Genomic DNA, 19,107 nt, shown 5'->3' on the forward strand with positions numbered 1-19,107 from the left:
TCAAACCCTCTCTCTGTCTTAACGCTACAGAGCCTGCTGTTGTAGTTTTACCACAAAATTTATGGCTCCCCTTGTCTCGTAAAATGACATTTCACAGTGATGCTAAAACACAGCGTCACTGTGGAAAGAGCTGGTCAATAGCATTTAGCAATTGGCTGCCAAGAACTGCACTGCCTCTGCATTTGGACGGTTAAAAGCACCAATGCATTATTAATGCAACCAGAGCCCAATGATGGTTCACAGGAAAATTCACTTTTTAGAGCAGTCGTTACACACAAGCTGCTCGATTGAGACTGAGTGATTCAGAAAATCAAAAATACAAAGTCTCAGTATGTTTCTTACAGAAGCCCTAATGGGTCATAACATACATACATTTTATTTCCTCAGTTTTCCTGTGATAACGAGATATTTTTCCTCCGATTTCTTGTGATAACGAGTTAATTTTCCTCCGATTTCTTGTGATAATGAGATAATTAATTTGAGAGGTAATGTATGAAACGTGACAGGTCTGAGATTTCCATCACACGTGACATGTCATGCAGACTAACGTCTCCTTGAACACCAATGTAGGTAACATTAAGCTTAGTTCTCTCACTAGCGAGCCATCAAGTGAGCTGACACACCGCTGTTGAAACATTAATTCATTCCTTGTACAAAACAAAACACAAACAGAGAACTAGGCTTAACGTTATCTACATCTGTGTTCAAGGAGATGTCAATCTCAGGCCTGTCACGTTTCATTCATTATCTCAAATAAATGATCTTGTTATCTTGGGAAAACAGAGGTGATAAAATGTATATATGTATGCATGACCCTTTAGGGCTTCTGTAGTTTCTTACTCTGTACACAGACAATATTTCACTTTCAAACATTTTCCCCAGCAGCAGCAGCAATGTGATTTATTTATTTATTAAACAAACCAATTGCTCCAGTTTGGGCCCATCCACCTAGTGACCCAACACGCTGACCTAGTGTGTTCGTGTGGACGTGTGACTCGATACAGCATTGACCGGCTTTACCCAGACACGTTGACACGTTGTTCTGCAGCTTTTGCTCTGAGGCCTAAAAGCTGCCGTCTCGCATCCTGAGCTGACTGGTCCTCAGCTGCTGTGTCACATTTTACATTTTTCTTTTTTCTAAAAGTTTTGGCTTTTAGAAAAGATAAAACAACGATAAACAAATGGATTGAATAAGAATGAATGAGAATGTGTTTTTCTGACATTCTGTATCTTTTACATCACTATTGATAATCCAGTGTATATTAGCACAGGCTGAACAATCACATTTTCATTGTGTTGACTCTACTCTGGCAAACTGGAATTGACTTTCAGCTTTAGTTTGTTTACATGCAGAAATCTCAACTGATTTTATTTGGAGCCCTCTAATTGGATGACACAATTGCATTTGACAAATGAAAATAAAACGGGAAGAAACAGCCATAAAGCAGAACGTCTGCTCTATGAACTCACAGTGATCACTTCATTTCAAATCCAGTGTGTCGGGGTGCAGAGCCAAAACAAAGGAAACTGTGTCACTGCCCTGCAACATGCAGACACAGTGTAAACTTCTCTATGTTGTGTCGTGTCCTCTTTATATTCACAGATGAGTGTTTTTGCTTTGTGCTCTTGATCTCTGGCTGCAGCTTCATAAACTGTCGACAGCTAATGTTAATGCACTGAAAGAAAAATCGATCCAAATGACCTGGAAGGCTTTCACATGTTAATCATTGCTCTCTCTCTCTGTTTATCAGGACAAGACCATCTTCTGCCAGAGGCAGAGGAGATTGCTATGATAAGTGCTCAGCTGGCTGCTAGGTTCCTCTTCAGCACAGGTTTTCACACCAAGAAAGTAGTCCGGGGTCCTGCCAGTGACTGGTAAGCTTCCTCTGGAGCTGTGCTGCATCAATTGTTGTGTTTCCATTACCCCTAGAAATGCATAAAACATAAATATTGCAATAGAAAACTGGTAAAAACTTCTCAAATGTTGCCAAAGCATCTTTACGCTCTCATGAGTTACTGTTTTCGCATTTACATGTCAGTCCGGGTCTGATAAGATGATGATCCCATTGGTAATTTTTTCCGTTTCCCATCGCTCTCCCTTTCTACCGTCTGTTTTGAGTCGTCCTGGCACGTCACCACAGTTGCTAAATCACTAAACGCAAAATGTTTTGAACGTCCATCTTCCTTAAAATCGAGTCTCACGGGCTGTGATTTTATGAAAAGTATGGGATGTCACTGTTAAATGTCTGTTCTTCATTCACAAGAAGAAAACACACTCACCTACGTTATTTGAGGTACAATCATTCAACTCAGGCGCTATCACACAATAACATGCCCTTGTGAATAACAAAAGAATAGTTCCTTCTGTTACAGTCCTTAGACCTTTAGGCTTTACGAGAATTACCTTTCAATAGAAACACCTGCAAATAGCAATTGTACTATTGCTTTTATTTCGTGAAAACCTGTGATGGAAACCCAGCCTGTGTTATGGGGGTTTTCTCTCTCTCTCTAATCATATTTGTCCGTTTGACACCATTTCTCCCCGTCCTCCCCTGCAGGTATGACGCCCTCTGCATCCTGCTGAGACACAGTAAGAATGTACGCTATTGGTTTGCACACAACGTCCTGTTTGCTTACCCCAACCGGTTCTCTGAGTACCTGCTCGAGTGCCCGAGCGCTGAGGTCCGTGGTGCGTTTGCCAAGCTCATCGTCTTCATCGCTCACTTCTCCCTGCAAGACGGCCCCTGCCCCTCCCCCACCGCCTCGCCTGGACCCTCTGCTCAGGTCGGTGCCAGCTGATCTGTGTGTGTGTGGAAAATGTCTTTTTATCAGGACTTCATGGGAAATAGTTGAAGCTGTTTTTAAAACACAGATTTCCTGGCAGACGTTTTGTATCGTAGGTCGTCACCCTGAAAGGTTTTTGATGCTGTACTTTTCATCGATCTAACCCCGCTATGGTCTTTATGCCTCTGTGTAGCCAGAGGCATATTATTTTCCATCTTAATAGCTGTATGTAGGGCTGGGCGATAAAACGATAACGATATATATTGCGATATAACTTTACTCAATAGCAATATGAAACGTGGTCGATAGAAAGTCGATAGGTTTCATTCATTCATGTTTTGAAACAGCCAATGAAAACGAGAGTTGCGCCGCGCTGAACCACTGGCTGAGCCAACCAGGTTAGGTTGACACAGCACAGGAAGACTGTACACAGCACAACAACACGTGGTAATGTTTGGGCTGCTGCAGCCTGGCGTCAGCAGCGGGGCATCGCCAGTAAAAAAGAGAGAGAGAATGAGTGTTGCCTCGAAAGAAAAAATGGAGAACTAGGACGAGTGACCGCGAAAAGACGTGGTACGTCATGTTTACATTAACCCAGATTGATTGAACTCTAATACAGTACCGTAAACAACACTAAACTTTAACCACGGAGACAGCAGGCAGTCGGAGCGGCTCGCCGTCACACATCAAAGGGAGCACAGTCACGGCGTGGCCACTCTGCTGCTGCTGCTGCTGCTGCTGCTGCTGCTGCTGCTGCCGCCGCTGCTCCTCACACCAGAGCGACACTGTTCAGCTGTGCCGACCTAAACACTGGCCACTTGCGAAGCAAGCGCTAACCGCGGCGATTTCTCTTCCTTTTTCTTTTTCAGCCGGGTTTAGGCTGAGAATGATCGCTAATTAGACGGGCCACGTCAGGTCCGGGTTTTAATTTTCACGTCCGTTTATAACTGTAGCAGCAGCAGAGAGATGGAGCAGCTCCTGTAAGGGGAGTGTGGCTCTGATTTAACTCCTGTCTGATGTAATGTTAAAGAACGCCTGAACAGCGGAGTGATAATGTCTGTAAAAAGACCCAGTTCTGTTGTACTGTAGCCTATATCAGCACTCCTGTATGTCTCTTGTCCAATCAAATTATTTGGTTGAAACTAACTGTATATAATACCAGTTTTATTTATCTGAAACTGTTATTAGGCTACTCATTGCTTTTATATGTTAATCATTACATCTGAAATGTTTAATTTTTGACGAAAAATAAATATTTAAAACAGAAATAACCTTCTGATATCTTCAAATCTCACTTGTGAGTATGATGGAACATTTAGGCTTGACAAAAACAGTGACTTGAGTCCTATCGTGATATATATCGATATCGACTGATATGAAAAAAATTATCGTGATAGGATTTTTTCTCATATCGCCCAGCCCTAGCTGTATGTGTATATGTATGAACTCATATTGTTTTGTTTTTTTTATATTTTATTTTAACTTTTTAATCTTTTTTCCAAAAAGTTGAAAAAATCTACATAGAAAATTGGTATACAGCACCTGACATTGTAATAAAAAGAAAGACAGAGGCTTTATGAGGACATATACAATAACCAAAGTAGTCCAGTGCTTTCTGGCTCATGAAACCGTCAGAGGTATAAATAAAAAACAAAACAAACACACAAAACAAAGGGGAAAAAAATGAAAGAAAAACCTCAGAGGAGAATCAAAACCTATGTACTCATATTGTTGAGCCCGATATCTCATTAGTACTTAGATGGAACATCTGGGCGACCTGATTAGATTTTGGTGGCTAAAGGTTGAAGGTCAAGGGCCTGGCAACTTAAAAAAACCCCAACTATTTTGGCCTGATGACCTACATATCTAATGTAACAACGAACTGTCATAACAACTTGAGTGTGGCTCTTCAAATTTGGCACAAAGATTCACTTGAACACAAAGATGAACTGGTAAGAGTTTGGTAGTCAGAGGTGTTGGTGCATTTCGGCCTCAAACAACCACGAGGCAGTGATTGTAATTAACTGTTTTTGTTCTGTTTTTTCCTGTGTTTGTACATCAGGGCTGTGATAACCTCAGTCTAAGTGACCACCTGTTGAGAGCTGTTCTCAATCTGCTCAGAAGAGAGGTTTCTGAACACGGCCGTCACCTGCAGCAGTACTTCAACCTCTTTGTCATGTACGCCAATCTGGGTAAGGAGCACAGAGTCATCACCCGCCTGTCACGTGCATCTGTCCCTCTCTGAATTGTACAAGAGGAAATTTATGCAAGATGTGATTAATATAATTAATTCTTTCTTTCTTTGTTCTCACCCCCTCAGGCTTGGCAGAAAAGACGCAGCTGCTCAAGCTGAACGTCCCTGCCACTTTCATGTTGGTTGCTCTGGACGAAGGTCCCGGCCCTCCCATTAAGTACCAGTATGCCGAGCTGGGGAAGCTCTACACTGTCGTCTCCCAGCTGGTCCGCTGCTGCGACGTCTCCTCGCGCATGCAGTCATCCATCAATGGTGAGTGTATTTGAACAAACAAACTCATCTGATGTGAAGTAGTCGGTACGTTTACATGCACAGCTGAGTCGAGTCGGTGTCCACGTCCTCAACATAGGTGGCGATATGCGCCATTTCAGTGAGTTAATACAGACCCCTATCATGTTGACTTTTCTGTCACCTAGTAAATAACTGGAAATAAATAAGTTAGGGCGTATTCACACCTGCTTTGTTCCCGATTCAGCAACTAAACCGATACAACTGTTGCATGCTGTTGTTCCAAAGTTGCCATGCACATCATTTTGCTGGTTTGCACTGTGTAAAATCCACTCAATCGGGGCTGACGCATCAGCACAGGCTAGTTTTGGCCGGCTTCTCTACTTCACTTTGCGCCATCTCTACTGTTGTGAAATGTGTACATGCATTGTCCACTTTCAGTCAGATTAAGACATAGCTATAGCCTAGAAATCTAGACGCACCCTAGCGGCAGCAAATATATTTGCTCTGTAGGTGGGTCTAGAAACGAGCCATCGGAACTTGTTGAGTCTCGAACACCGATTGTGTTCACCAATCACAGCGCTCTATCTGTTTAGAGAGTCGTTGGGCGGGCTTAACGCGTTGACGACATACATTTTAATTGGCTTGTCAGGCTAACGTCACCCTGCTCTTTGCTCTGATTGGTCGTAGCGCTACCCTATTGGTGCAGAGGCAGTTTGAAAGACAGCCTTCATCCCGCCCCCTGGATTGAGCCGAGGTCTACCGGTCGTTGCCAGACTAGACATTTTAATGATATAGGCTTGTCAGGCTAACGTAGCTATACATGCAGAAGAAAACTGGTTTCCAATCCCATTATCTGGGTCCGGTATTAGTCGGACTAATGTGTTTACATGCACTTCAGTTGTCCAGTTATAGTCGGATTAAGGTCATAATTAGTTTTTTTCAACTGTCATGTAAACGTACGTACTGAGTGATAACTAGTGGTCTTTGGAAGTTGGAGCCCTATGACGATTTTCATCCTTGCTCAGGATCAAGTGACTGACAAAAACCAGCCACTCTGAGTCTCTGTGTGGACTTGGAGCTGAGGGCTTTTCACAGATCAAGAAAGAAAGAAAAGGAAATGTAACACACAAACATCTTCTATCAGGGTTTGTCTAAACTTCTTCTTCTCCTCCACCGTCTCCAGGTAACCCTCCACTTCCCAACCCGTACGGGGACACCAACCTGACGGCCCCAGTGATGCCGGTGCAGCAGCTGGTGGCAGAGATCCTGTTTGTGAGAACCAGCTACGTCAAGAAGATCATCGAGGACTGCAGCAACTCGGAGGAGACGGTGAAGCTGCTTCGCTTCAGCTGCTGGGAGAACCCCCAGTTCTCCTCCACTGTGCTCAGTGAGCTGCTCTGGCAGGTAAAGACCAACCAGCCTCTTTTATTGACAAACAGGACATCAATTTATCTGTTGGTAGTGCCAGCTGCATGTTCCCCAAAGAGTCTTACATTCATTGAAACACGTGTCTGTCTGCAGGTGGCGTACTCCTACACCTACGAGCTGAGGCCTTACCTGGACTTGCTGCTACAGATCCTGCTCATCGAGGACTCGTGGCAGACACACAGGTCAGACTGACGGGTCACAGTTTATAACGAGCGCTGCCTTGTTTTCACTTTGATCAAAGTTTAATTTCTTTCTCCTTTTGTCTTTTTTGTTTGTTTGTGTGTTTGTTTTCGTTTTTTGGTCGTGTAGGATCCACAACGTGCTGAAGGGAATCCCAGATGACAGAGACGGGCTTTTTGACACCATCCAGCGATCTAAGAACCACTACCAGAAACGGGCCTACCAGTGCATCAAGTGCATGGTGGCTCTGTTCAGCAACTGCTCTGTGGCCTATCAGATCCTACAGGTACAGGACTCGCCAGTGGACGAACTGCCACGAAATCTGTTTTTTCATTTATTAGTTGAAAACGTTGCAGTCAGACCCGGATACATTTCCTTTGTGAAGAGCTTTCTCTCTCTGTAACTGAGATTATTTGTTTTTTCTATACTCAGTTTAAACAGAAACTGCTTTGTAATTACTGCTGTATATTTATCTATTTTATTTATTCTGTTTTTATTTCTCTAGTTATCATTATCAATTCTTATTTTTTGGATCCTTAAGTTGCCTACCAGCTCAGATACAAATATACCTGTATAGGAGGACGGTGATAGGAGAGTGTGTGGGTGCTGCTTAGCGGTAATTTTATGGGGCCAGGGCCGTTGGTGCGTGTCTCCACTGCAGGAACCGCCCCTGAAGGGCGATTTACAGGAACTTTTACGGGGCCGAAAGGAGTCCCTGCCCACGGGTAGGTGCTCAGATCGGCCCTGAAAAACTCCCAGGTGGGGCTTGAGATTTAGAGAACTGAGAGCTTGAGAGCTGATTGGTCAAACTCGTCTAACAGCATTATTAAAAAAGCGTCTTCACGCCCGAAAAAACAAAGAATAAGTCGGTAAAAGACTTATTCTCAGTAGTAGTAGTAGTAGTAGTAGTAGTAGTAGTAGTAGTAGTAGTAGTAGTAGTAGTAGTAGTAGTAGTAGAAGTAGTAGTAGTAAAAAAATATGAATTAATAAATAAATATGAGATCGAAACGGCAATTAAAAACCCAGCTTTATTAGAAAGCGTCTAGGCTGCCGGAAAAACAATGACTGCTGGGCCGAGTGAGAGGACGGCTCCTATAGAAGTTCCTTTTTCTCTCTTTCTGTTTGTTTTTTTAATTAATTAATTATAGTGACCACGAGGACTATTGGAAGGCGAAGTGTTTTCACACTACATTTCCCATGAGCCTGGTGAAATTCTTGGACCGGAGCAAGACGGACGAAAGCGAAAACATTTGCCAAGAATCTTTTCATTAATCAAAAATGAAAGTCGGAGCTTCGAAGACAATCAGATACCATCGTAGTTCCAACCATAAACGATGCCAACTAGCGAACCGGCGGCGTTATTCCCATGACCCGCCAGGCAGTGTTTTTTAAACTTATTTATCTATTTTTCATCTTTCATCATCTGCTTGGATGATAAGACTTAATGAAGTGTATACAAACTTAAGAGTAACATGTATAACCTAAACCTTCTTTAAATAAAAAGTTGAATTACAAAAAACAGAAACTGCTCTGCTAACCAACATGTTCTTCATGCAGAGTAACGGTGACCTGAAGCGAAAGTGGACGTGGGCGGTGGAGTGGTTAGGGGACGAGCTGGAGCGGAGGCCGTACACGGGGAACCCCCAGTACACCTACAACAACTGGTCCCCACCGGTTCAGAGCAACGAGACCTCCAACGGATATTTCCTGGAGCGTTCGCACAGTGCACGTATGACCCTGGCCAAGGCCTGTGAGCTCTGTCCTGAAGAGGTAATGGCTTTGAAATTATTCCCTTTACACACACACACACACATACACACACATACACATACACACTGCCTGATTTCCAGTGAACGTTATGTTATAGTGTGTACTGTGTATTTAGAGAGCCACACTATAGCAGCATCTGAAACCTCCCTTTTTGAGTAAGAAACAGTCTTTTCTGATAAAGTCAAGCATCAGTATGGACGGGGTCTTTCTGTGAACTAAGCCACATCAATATTGGAAATGGCCTTCATGACAAAGGTAGTCATGGGAACATGTTCACAATGATGAACTGTGGTGAAAGTAACAGAAAAATCCCATAGAAATACTGAATGATTGAGCCAGAGGAGCTTTAACTACCTGAATCTGATGTGTATCACATCACGTCAACAAACTGTTGACTTTAAAGTTTTTTAGTTCAACATTTTGGCAAATTGGCCCATTGTCGTAATCCCTATAGTCATAGCAGTAGTTTCGTTACCTTTAATTGTCGGTGCAAGCTGTTTTTAGAACGGCGGAGCAGAGCCGCGAGCTGCTTAGAGCTACGCTACGGAGGCTCATGGGATTTCTTGGTTTCCCTCATCAAACTCATCAAATACACATATTCTGGTGGTCACAACCTGTCCACCAGAGCGTTGTGGAGTTGTTGGATTGTGTATTTGATGAGTTTGATGAGGGAAACCAAGAAATCCCATTAGCCTCCGTAGCGTAGCTCTGAGCGACTCGTGGCTCTGCTCCGCCGTTCTAAAAACAGCTTGCACCGACAATTAAAGGTAACGAACCTACTCCTAAAACTATAGGGATTACGACAATGGGCCAATTTGCCAAAATGTTGAACTATCCCTTTTAATATAACCAACAATTTTTAAGAAAGGAAGTGATTTTAATGTTTCTTCTTTTCCTTTAGCTGTGGCTTTCTTCTGACATTTGATGATATTATTGACAAAAAAATTTATAGACAAAAATAAAACCCCAGATGTTTTAATAGATTGATGATTGAACCAGATTAATTTAGAGTCTCCCACAAGTCATTAAATGTTAAACCAGCTCCATTCAAAGCTACAGCCATGATGTGTTTACCATGCTGAATATGTTTTTTTGTATTGATTCATGGCTGCAGTTCACAATGCATACAAATATATCAATATTTTCTTTGCTCTAAAATAACTTACTTGTATTTCTATGTTGACAAATCCAGTCCAATGACACACTTCTCCTGTAATATTCCACACACAGCTCAAGTGTACTCAGGGAAGCCCAGGGAAGGTCAGTATTCCAGGCACCACAACATCAAGGAAGGAAATGAAACAAAATTGAATCAAAAAATTTACCAGAGACGCAGTGAACAGTGGATCAGGGTTTTTACTGCATCATGTTAGAGTTTCCTGTAGCTTGGCCAGTCTTTAGTGTTAGAGGCATCGAGGAACATTGAGTAAAACTGCCAGGACAACATGACACATTTTGTTGACTTTGCTCCATCTAATATTTAAAAAAAAATACAGGAGAAAATGATAAATGTGTTTATATGAACCATTAGAAAGATTTATAGACAGTTTTTATTCACCAAATGTAAAGGATGTCATTGTTTTTCTATGTTTTCCATGTTATAGTATGTTTACAAGTGAAACTGTACACACACATTGCACTATAGTTAGACAGTGTAGTGTCTCACATCTCACCAGCAGCCAGCGTGAGGAATCATGTTAATGCAGCTGCGCAGGGCGAACAGATCTTTGTTCTCCAGCTGTTCTGCTGCCCAGTCACACTTAGCTGCCAAAACAACAGCTCCAACCATGACGGTCCTCCATCTCAGTCTAACGTTTCCTCCTCAAGTCAAACTGTGGAGTCAGCAGCCGTCCTGCATCTGATTTAAAACATCCAAGCCTGTATTCACTCAGTAGTTACAGTATTTGAACTCAGACTAGGACTCTGATCTTCGTTAGGATAGATTTTGTTCTTTATTTTACACCATTGTCAGTCGATATACTTAACAGGCTTTTATTTAGAAGTTGACAAAACAACCTTTTCATTTGAATTAAATCATTAATATTTTAAAGAGAGCTTATTCATTAAAAAAAATCACGTTTACGTATTTAGTCTGTAGCTAAATAATGGATAATGTTTAGTTTATCAGACTATAGAGCAGCAGAAGAGTGTTTAAAGCCGTTAAAGTTTCAGTAATTATTCTATTATGGACATTATCATGTTTTACTTTGCTCATGTGTTGCACATATAGTACACACACACACAGTAGACTGTGTATTTCACCTTCACATATGACCTAACAGTTATAATAGGGAAGCACTGGAGTCTGTTTCTTTGTGAAGAACTAGCAGCAGCAGCAGCTCTGGAGCTGAGAGGAAACTCTCAGGTGTAGAAACCGCCCACACACGTAATCAAATCTCACTTAAGCCTCATTAACTTGATAACACAAACAACACAGTAGGAGATTTGACTTTTCCCACGCAGCAGTTTCACACTGAAATGCCAGAGCTTAAAATCATACCCACTGCTTTTTGTTCAAATAAATTTAAGCAATTTCCTACTACTGTAATACACTGCTGTTTCCTTTGACTGTTGGGATAAATTTGTCGTCTTCTTTTCTCCCGTCTTCCAGGAGCCGGATGAACAGGAAGCACCTGATGATCAAGACTCCTCCCCACCCGAGGACACGTCTCTGTACCCACACTCTCCTGGAACCACACAGTTTCAGCAGGTAGAGACGCGTTCACACTCACACACGCATATCTTTATTTTATTATTTTATTATTATTTATTTAATGGAAACAGGCAATGACGTACACAATTTATAAACTGACAATACACTGACCAAAAATATACAAACAGAAAGCAAAGGACAGAACAAACCTGACGATATAATAAAGCAGGACCAAAACAGGACAGAAAAGTAAAAAGAAAAGAAAATGCATATTTTCTACCTTATCTGGTTTTGTTGCAATATTTTTTTCCAAAAGAAATTGGCGTTGCACTTTATTAAAACAAAAAAATAAATCAAATTTCTTTTTGTTTGGGTCTTAAAGGGATAGTTCAACATTTTGGCAAATTGGCCCATTGCCATAATCGCTATAGTCATAGCAGTAGGTTCGTTACCTTTAATTGTAGGTGTAAGCTATTTTTAGTACAGTGGAGCGCAGCAGCTGGCTGCTCAGAGCTACACTATGGAGGCTAAGGGAATTTCTTGGTTTCCCTCATTAAACTCATCAAATTCAACATCCCAAAACTCCACAGCGCTTTTGTAGACAAGTTGTGAGCTGCACAACCACCACGCTATGAGATAATGACGGAACGATACGAAACGGAGCCGTTTTCGAGGTAAATTCATACAAAACCGCTGATGCGCGTTGCGTTCAGGGACAGTTTTTCAGCAAGCAGTCTCCGTATTTACCCTGTATTTACCTCGAAAATGGCTCCGTTTCGTATCGTTCCATCATTATCTCATAGCGTGGTGGTTGTGCAGGTCACAACTTGTCTACAAAAGCGCTGTGGAGTTTTGGGATGTTGAATTTGATGAGTTTAATGAGGGAAACCAAGAAATTCCCTTAGCCTCCATAGCGTAGCTCTGAGCAGCCAGCTGCTGCGCTCCGCCGTACTGAAAATAGCTTACACCTACAATTAAAGGTAACGAACCTACTGCTATGACTATAGCAATTATGGCAATGGGCCAATTTGCCAAAATGTTGAACTATCCCTTTAAATATAAATATTTTCCCCAAAAGAATGGTTTTGTGGTGTAAATTCAAATTAATCTTTATGGGTCACATATCTTTATTTATTTTTGAACTTAGTACAACATTCGTCCAAAATAATTTGTTACATCTTTCAACTCTCTAAACAGAACAACTTCCCTCCCTCGACCGAACCCTGACCTCAGAGCCGTCAGTCTAGGAAAACAATACTTTGATACCTTGGCAACTGAAAATAAAGAAACTGACTTATATACACATACAGTATATACATGAACATATATAATTAACTGAAATAAATAGGGGGGGGGGGGGGGGATCCACTGAGCGCAGTTGCATCCTCCTGTCAGTCGTTGATATTTATCAGTGGGCATTTTTTTGCTTTTAATTGACAGGATAGCACAATCGGGAGTCAATCTGGCGATCACTTTGCCAACATGGGACGTGCTTTTAACCACTCGACCCCGTCACTCATCACCAGAACTCTGTTGCCTCTCTCGTTTTGCCGGGGATAGACCTATTTCCTGTCTGCGTCTCACTGGTAAAAGAGAGAGAGGCAACATGGATGTTTTGTCTATTCCTGTGCTGTCTCTCCGGTCTCGCATCAGCCGTTGCATAATGCCAGTTACCATGGCAACACGTACGGCACAACACAAAACAAGCTTTTTATGCGTTTCTCCTTGCACCTGAGCCGCTGCTGTTCAAATAGACATTTAAAAATATTTACTTTTTTAAGTATAAATCAAAAAATGTCTGTCTTCTTTCATCACATTTTACCTCCAAGCCGCCGTGTTTGGCATTTAACGACTACCACATGTAATAATAGTTTATAAGAGAGTGTCATGTCGTTTAAAACATAGACAGAGACACATTATGCCCCCACAAATTAAAATAGTTCCCAGGTGTATTGAGGGAGATCCCCATTTACAATACACAATAACAATAACAGAAATCACAAAGAAGAACAATACACGATTAAACAATCAAGAAAACAAAGCAAGAACATGACATTTCACACTGATAAATTTGTTTGGGGACGGTGGCGAAACCTCTACCAGTACTCGCAGGTAGGGGTGGTGTTATGCAAATTCAAAAACTAATGACATCATGGACCATATTCACAGAGTCGCCATCTTTCCTTTCATGGGAAAACAAACAAACAAACAAACCGTATAAATGCTGCGTCTAAGCCGTAGAAATGTCGGGAGTCTGATAAACTGCTTTCCTTTCATCGCTTCCCGGTTGATACAGATTTAAGGAAGGCATGGGTTGTTAACGTCCGAACCCCACCCCGAGTGACAACGTAAGCAAAGATGGCGACGCTGTGAATATGGCTAATTGTCAGACAACTGAGGCAACAGCTCGTAAAACCACATGGATTACAGCCTAGGGAGCCTGAAAATTACAGATTTTTTTTTGTCAATTCTCACATTTTGGGGGCTGGAAGGCAAGACATCATCCAAATATATGTTAAAGAGCCTTCAGAAAGTGATATATCCATAATGTCTCCTTTAAAGGTATAGTACGTAGGAATTCCCCCCCATCCAGCGGTGCGGTTGCATATCGGAACGTATTCTTGATGTTGCATTCACGTAAAATCGGGCAGACGTCAGACAGACAACAGACGCTGCATGTAACAGGATAAACAAGCGTCCATGTAAACAAGTGGCAAAGGCAAGGCAAAACAATACAGGCGTGACAATATGTTGTCATGGTGATGTCGTATTGTTTACCTGACCCACCGTCTTTCTCTCGTCGAGTAAAATGACATCCGGTTGGTTCGCCTGACTGCATCTGAATGCAACATCAGTGCGGTCACGCTGCCACTGAACGAAAAAATGGCGATGCAACATGGCCGCCTCGGTTCGATGCGTCGCCCACTTATGTATTTATAACGACTTGTAACAACTCATTCTAAGGAACCAGAAAGCTTTCACTTGTATGCGGGTGTGATTCCACTTCAGTGAAATACGTATTTATGAAAACAATATTTGATTTTTGCTAATAAAAAGCCAAATAGAGAGCCTAAGCGGAAGCAGGAAGTAACGGCGCCATGGGACCTCAACTCTGAAAAACTCGCCATTCAAATGAACGGGACGTGATCCGATTGAATTGTGCCATGAGAAAAAAATATGTCCTCTACCTGTTTAAAACATCACGTTTCATGACGAGAAATCAGCCGTTTATCATAAAACGGCAACAGAAGAATGTATTTTGTGTGAAGACCGCTCTACGGACTACAGATCTGTGTCCCACAAAAAATACGTCACCAACTGACACGGGAAAGGGCGCCATGTGGTGTGTGACGTCACCTACGCGACCTGTAGTCTTTCTGCTTACAGATTCTTCTGAATTTTATTCTACAATAGCTTTACAACAAACGGCTGATTTCTCGGGATGAAACGTGATGTTTTAAACAGGTAGAGGACATATTTTTTTCTCATGGCACAATTCAAACGGATCACGAAATAAAATTTTCAGTCCCGTTCATTTGAATGGCGAGTTTTTCAGAGTTGAGGTCCCATGGTGACCGTTACTTCCTGCTTCCGCTTAGGCTCTCTATAAGTTCCATACTGGGGCTTTAAAGCAGAAGTAAGTGGTCCGGTCGTTTTGGCTAATGCTGCGTTCCAGGCAGGCTTTTGAAATCATAAATTACAGCTTCAAGTCACAACTTACGACTTTGTAGCGTTCCAGGCAACCCACTCGTGTTTTTCCGACCTGTTTTACCGGTGAAAGTCACTATAACGGCCACTCGTAACTTCCGACCGGTGAACTCGTACCAGATCGAACTGGTACCACTTCACGGTCGGAAAAATACGAGTTTCCTTGAACGCACCATAACAGTCCTCGTCCCTACGTCGCCACATTCACGGCGTCCCTTGGCTGCACACACAGCCCTGCATGCCGTTCTCTCTCCTCATTGGATAAAAACTGTAGGATACGATAAATGTTTTCTCCTCGGCTCAGAGCAGAGCAGAGTGACTGACAGACCCGTGTTTCAGACCAAACACTCTATGTAAGTGATTGCTGTCGGAAGATATAACTATTTAAGACTTATATTAACACAAATATATCACTTACTTCTGCTTTAATTGTCCTGTTCTCTCTTTCTCTCTCTTTCCCCCCTGAACAGAACAACCACCCCCACGGGCAGCCGTACACCGGGCCGGCTGCTCAGCACATGAACAACCCCCAGCGCCCCGGTCCGGCCGCTGCCCCGACTCCCGGCCCGACCCAGCCCCCGACCCAGACCCAGACCCCCACCCAGACCCCCGGCCCTGGTCCTGGTCCTGGTCCTGGTCCCACTCCTGGCCAAGGCCCGCCGCGAGCACAAGAGAACTGGGAGAGCACCGAGGAAGTCGCCCCCGCCCCCACCACCACCACCACCACCACCTCCTCCACCTCCTCCTCCACCACCGCCGCCACCACCTCCTCTTCCTCCTCCTCCTCCTCTTCCACCGCCGCCGCCACCACCACCACCACCACCACCACCACCACCACCCCGGCCCCCGCCGCCGCCCCGCCCAAGGAGTAACGACCCCTCCCCTCCCCCCCTCTGCTGTGCCTCGAGCCTCCATCGTCCCGCTCTCCTTCCTCTCATCCTCCGGTCAACAGAGCTCCTCGCCGGCGCCGGCTCTCTTTCTCTCTCTCTCTCTCTGCGGCCTCAGGGCAGGGCAGAGCCAGGCCGCCCCTCCCTCTCCACTCCCCCCTCCTCTCCCCCCACCCCCACCCCCCCTCCCTCTCTCTCTTCTTCCCTGGCCTGGGGCTGCCTGACCGTGTGACAGGGGCCTGCTGGCGGCGGCGGCGGCGGCTGCTGCAGAGGCGAGGCGAGGGAGTGGACAAGAGTTCTAAATAAAGAAAAACACAAAAATTTACCCAGAGCTGACGATGCTGATGCGCTTGTCTACACGACGAAAAGGTGTACATAGTATGTTAATGTTTTTGACTGTTCAGGTCCCCCAGTAGCATAACTCTGTGTGGTTTGCTGTTGGGAGATGTTGCAGATATTATGGAAAAACAAAAATGGATATTATAAATAAGAAAAACGCCCCAAAAAAACCAACAAAAAAAACCAACAAAAAAAAAAACTGTAAGAAGACAACAACTCCTCTTTGTTTTATCACCCATGCTCAGCAGTAAAGTTTGTTCTACCATCGGACGGTTACTGGTCATTCAACTGTAGAAGGACGCATTGTTATTATCATAATTAATATTATTATTCTTAAGCTCCTTGGCAACCTTATGACCCATGCCAAATCAACTCACGAGCTGTGGTTGGTTTTAGTGTGAGATATGGACTGGTCGGGTGGACTTTTACAGTGTTTGGTTGATGTGAAAAAGCAGTGATGCAACATTGTTCTGAAACTCATTGCCTTTCTTTCTCTTTTTCTTTCTTTTTTTTTTATTTTATTTTATTTTTATTTTGTTTTATTTTTTTCTGGAAATTAATTCAATCCTTTTTGAAGCTCTAGTTAATATGCTGTAACATTTAGCATGGCTTCTCACCAGAATAGTGTAGCCCAAGGGAAGACTTGTGATCATAACAACCTAAAGATGTTCTTAATCCACATCTCCAGAGGGGTGTTGTTACCCTTAGGTTTGTTTTTCGTTTTCTTTTTCTTTTTTTTTCTACTCGTCTACCCTATCTACAATGAGGGCGATATTTTGAACCAATGTATGAATAAGTGGCTTTTCAATTGCTCATCATAATCCTACAACTTTACATTTGACAGCCAGTTTTTTCGGTGGGATAGACAGCTTTAGCTTTTCATCTTATAGGAAAAAAAAAATCCTGAAAACTGAAACACATATGCAACAGAATTGCTGCACTGGGTTATCTGGTGTATAATAGACTGTGTGGTTTGCTTCTGTCTCTTCAATAGAGCCTAGCTGTAGACAGACTTGTTGCCCATCGGCTTCCTTTCTGCAGTGGAGCCGGTCTTTGGCGGTGGATTGGGGGGGAGGGGGGCGCGTTTTGGCGTCTGGTTGCGGTTCGGGGTTATGAGGCGTCAGATCCTGAGCGGCAGCGAGACCCTCGTCCTCGTTCTCCGGCTCCACGGAGAACAGGTTTCCACAGCAGGGTTGTAACCGTAAAGAATAGCAGCTGGTTAGTCATGTTGCAACTTGAGCTAACTTGTAATTCTGTAGGAGTAAAAGGTAAACATCAGTAAATACTGTATTTAATTGGTAACTTGAATGCGTGTATTTTTTTTTATTTTCTTTTATTTTCTTTTTCTTTTTTTTCTTTTTTTTTTTGTCTAAAACATACCAAATACTCCTGCAAATGAAAATATTCTGCCCACCGTATTATATTTAAATATTTTGCTCTTATTTTATAGAATTTATTTTGTTGTATTTCACTAAAAATAGAATTTGATTTAAGAGGAACATTTTTGTCCTTGTGTTATTTTTAAAGAAGATATTGACTGTACAGAGTTCTGCGCCCTGTTTTTTGCCGACTTTTGTTTTGGCCATGGTGTGACGTTGAATTCTGGAGCTACAGTCGCGATGTGGACTTTCACTTTGTGAGGTTTTTTGTGCACAGAAATATAACAAAAAAAAAAGCATTGCGCCCTTAGCAAATAAAGAACATGGAATCTTGCCTGCGTCTCATTTTTACTTGTGGATTTCCAGAAACGAGACGAATCTGCACACGAGCAGCAGCTACAGGGTGTGTTTTTAATCACCAGTAAATGATGAAACTCAAACTACGACAGTGAAAAAGCACCACGTTAACATTTTGTTTTGATACTGAGCCAGTGATGCGACAGGTCTGAGTGTTTATAGTCAAACAATCTGCTTGTTTATTTGGTCATGTGACTCCTGCAGCGTCTTTAAGGATGATTCTACATGTCGGGTTCAGTTTGCTTTTGCTCAGGCTTTGAAAACAGCTGTGTGCAGTTTATCATTAGGCACAAAAACTACTGCAGTCTATTAAATAATAGAGTTTAGAGGCACCATAAACGACATCCTCCCAAATCATAACACGGCTTCAACACAAACTGAACAACAGATCCGTTGAATGTTGTGTGTGACAATATCTTCAGTGTTTTTAAGGTTTAATGTGGGACAAAGAAGATTTTTCTATCATACAAAATAAGGATTTTGATTTTTCAGATGCATTTCTTTGTTACACACTGAAGAGGAAAAGTTAGCACAAACATCAGATGTGTTTGAGGGAATGTGGATCTTGTGACGTCGACCGCTCGTATACATAGTACAGTACCACAGTACCAGGGTAAAAGATGACTGTAAGTTACTCCATCTCTGTAGAGCGTGCGATGGAGAACAGTAGTCTTCTTGTAAAAAAAAATAATGTTGGTGGCAAATAAAAAGGACCAATATTTAATAACTATTGAGGAAATTAGCAAAAAGGAAAAAAAAACTGGCACATAAATTGTGATGAACAGAAACATGGAGGACAAAAAATTTAGAAACTTTTAAGAAAATTTAGCAACTTAATCTTAATGGATTATCTAAAATTTACTATAGACTCGGTGATGGATGAATGAATGTGTTTCCCAGGAATTGTTTCTAAGGTGTTTGTCTTTTGTTCAGCATTATTTATCTTATGTAAATCTAATTTTTAAATAAGGACAATGCAGCAGGGACCAATGCACTGTTATGTCACCTGAGTTAGTGCTGATACACGAACTCCCTCTAGTGTTCACCCACAGTCTTCTTCAACACAACATGATGTTTATTTCTCAAATGATGGTCCCATTGAAAAGAAAATAGACAGTTTTGTATACAGTCAGAAGC

At 42.5% G+C, this 19,107-nt stretch overlaps 1 protein-coding gene across 4 annotated transcripts in view; it reads left to right on the top strand.

The window, feature by feature from the left end:
- The window catches only part of usp9 (ubiquitin specific peptidase 9), a 49,313-nt gene extending 33,418 nt beyond the window's left edge, over positions 1–15,895 (top strand). For all 4 annotated transcript variants that reach the window (XM_085764392.1, XM_085764390.1, XM_085764391.1 and 1 more), the window contains 11 exons: positions 1,752–1,875; positions 2,559–2,784; positions 4,847–4,976; positions 5,105–5,290; positions 6,453–6,673; positions 6,791–6,879; positions 7,007–7,163; positions 8,435–8,647; positions 9,878–9,907; positions 11,259–11,357; positions 15,479–15,895. In XM_085764392.1, coding sequence (XP_085620518.1) covers positions 1,752–1,875; positions 2,559–2,784; positions 4,847–4,976; positions 5,105–5,290; positions 6,453–6,673; positions 6,791–6,879; positions 7,007–7,163; positions 8,435–8,647; positions 9,878–9,907; positions 11,259–11,357; positions 15,479–15,880 — 1,877 coding nt within the window. In that variant the 3' untranslated portion in view covers positions 15,881–15,895. The remainder of the gene's footprint in view (positions 1–1,751; positions 1,876–2,558; positions 2,785–4,846; positions 4,977–5,104; positions 5,291–6,452; positions 6,674–6,790; positions 6,880–7,006; positions 7,164–8,434; positions 8,648–9,877; positions 9,908–11,258; positions 11,358–15,478) is intronic.
- Positions 15,896–19,107: the final 3,212 nt, after the last annotated feature.

This window comes from Trachurus japonicus, chromosome 21 (genome assembly GCF_045865225.1).
Source record: "Trachurus japonicus isolate A0001 chromosome 21, Traja_1.0".
Lineage (NCBI taxonomy): Eukaryota > Metazoa > Chordata > Actinopteri > Carangiformes > Carangidae > Trachurus > Trachurus japonicus.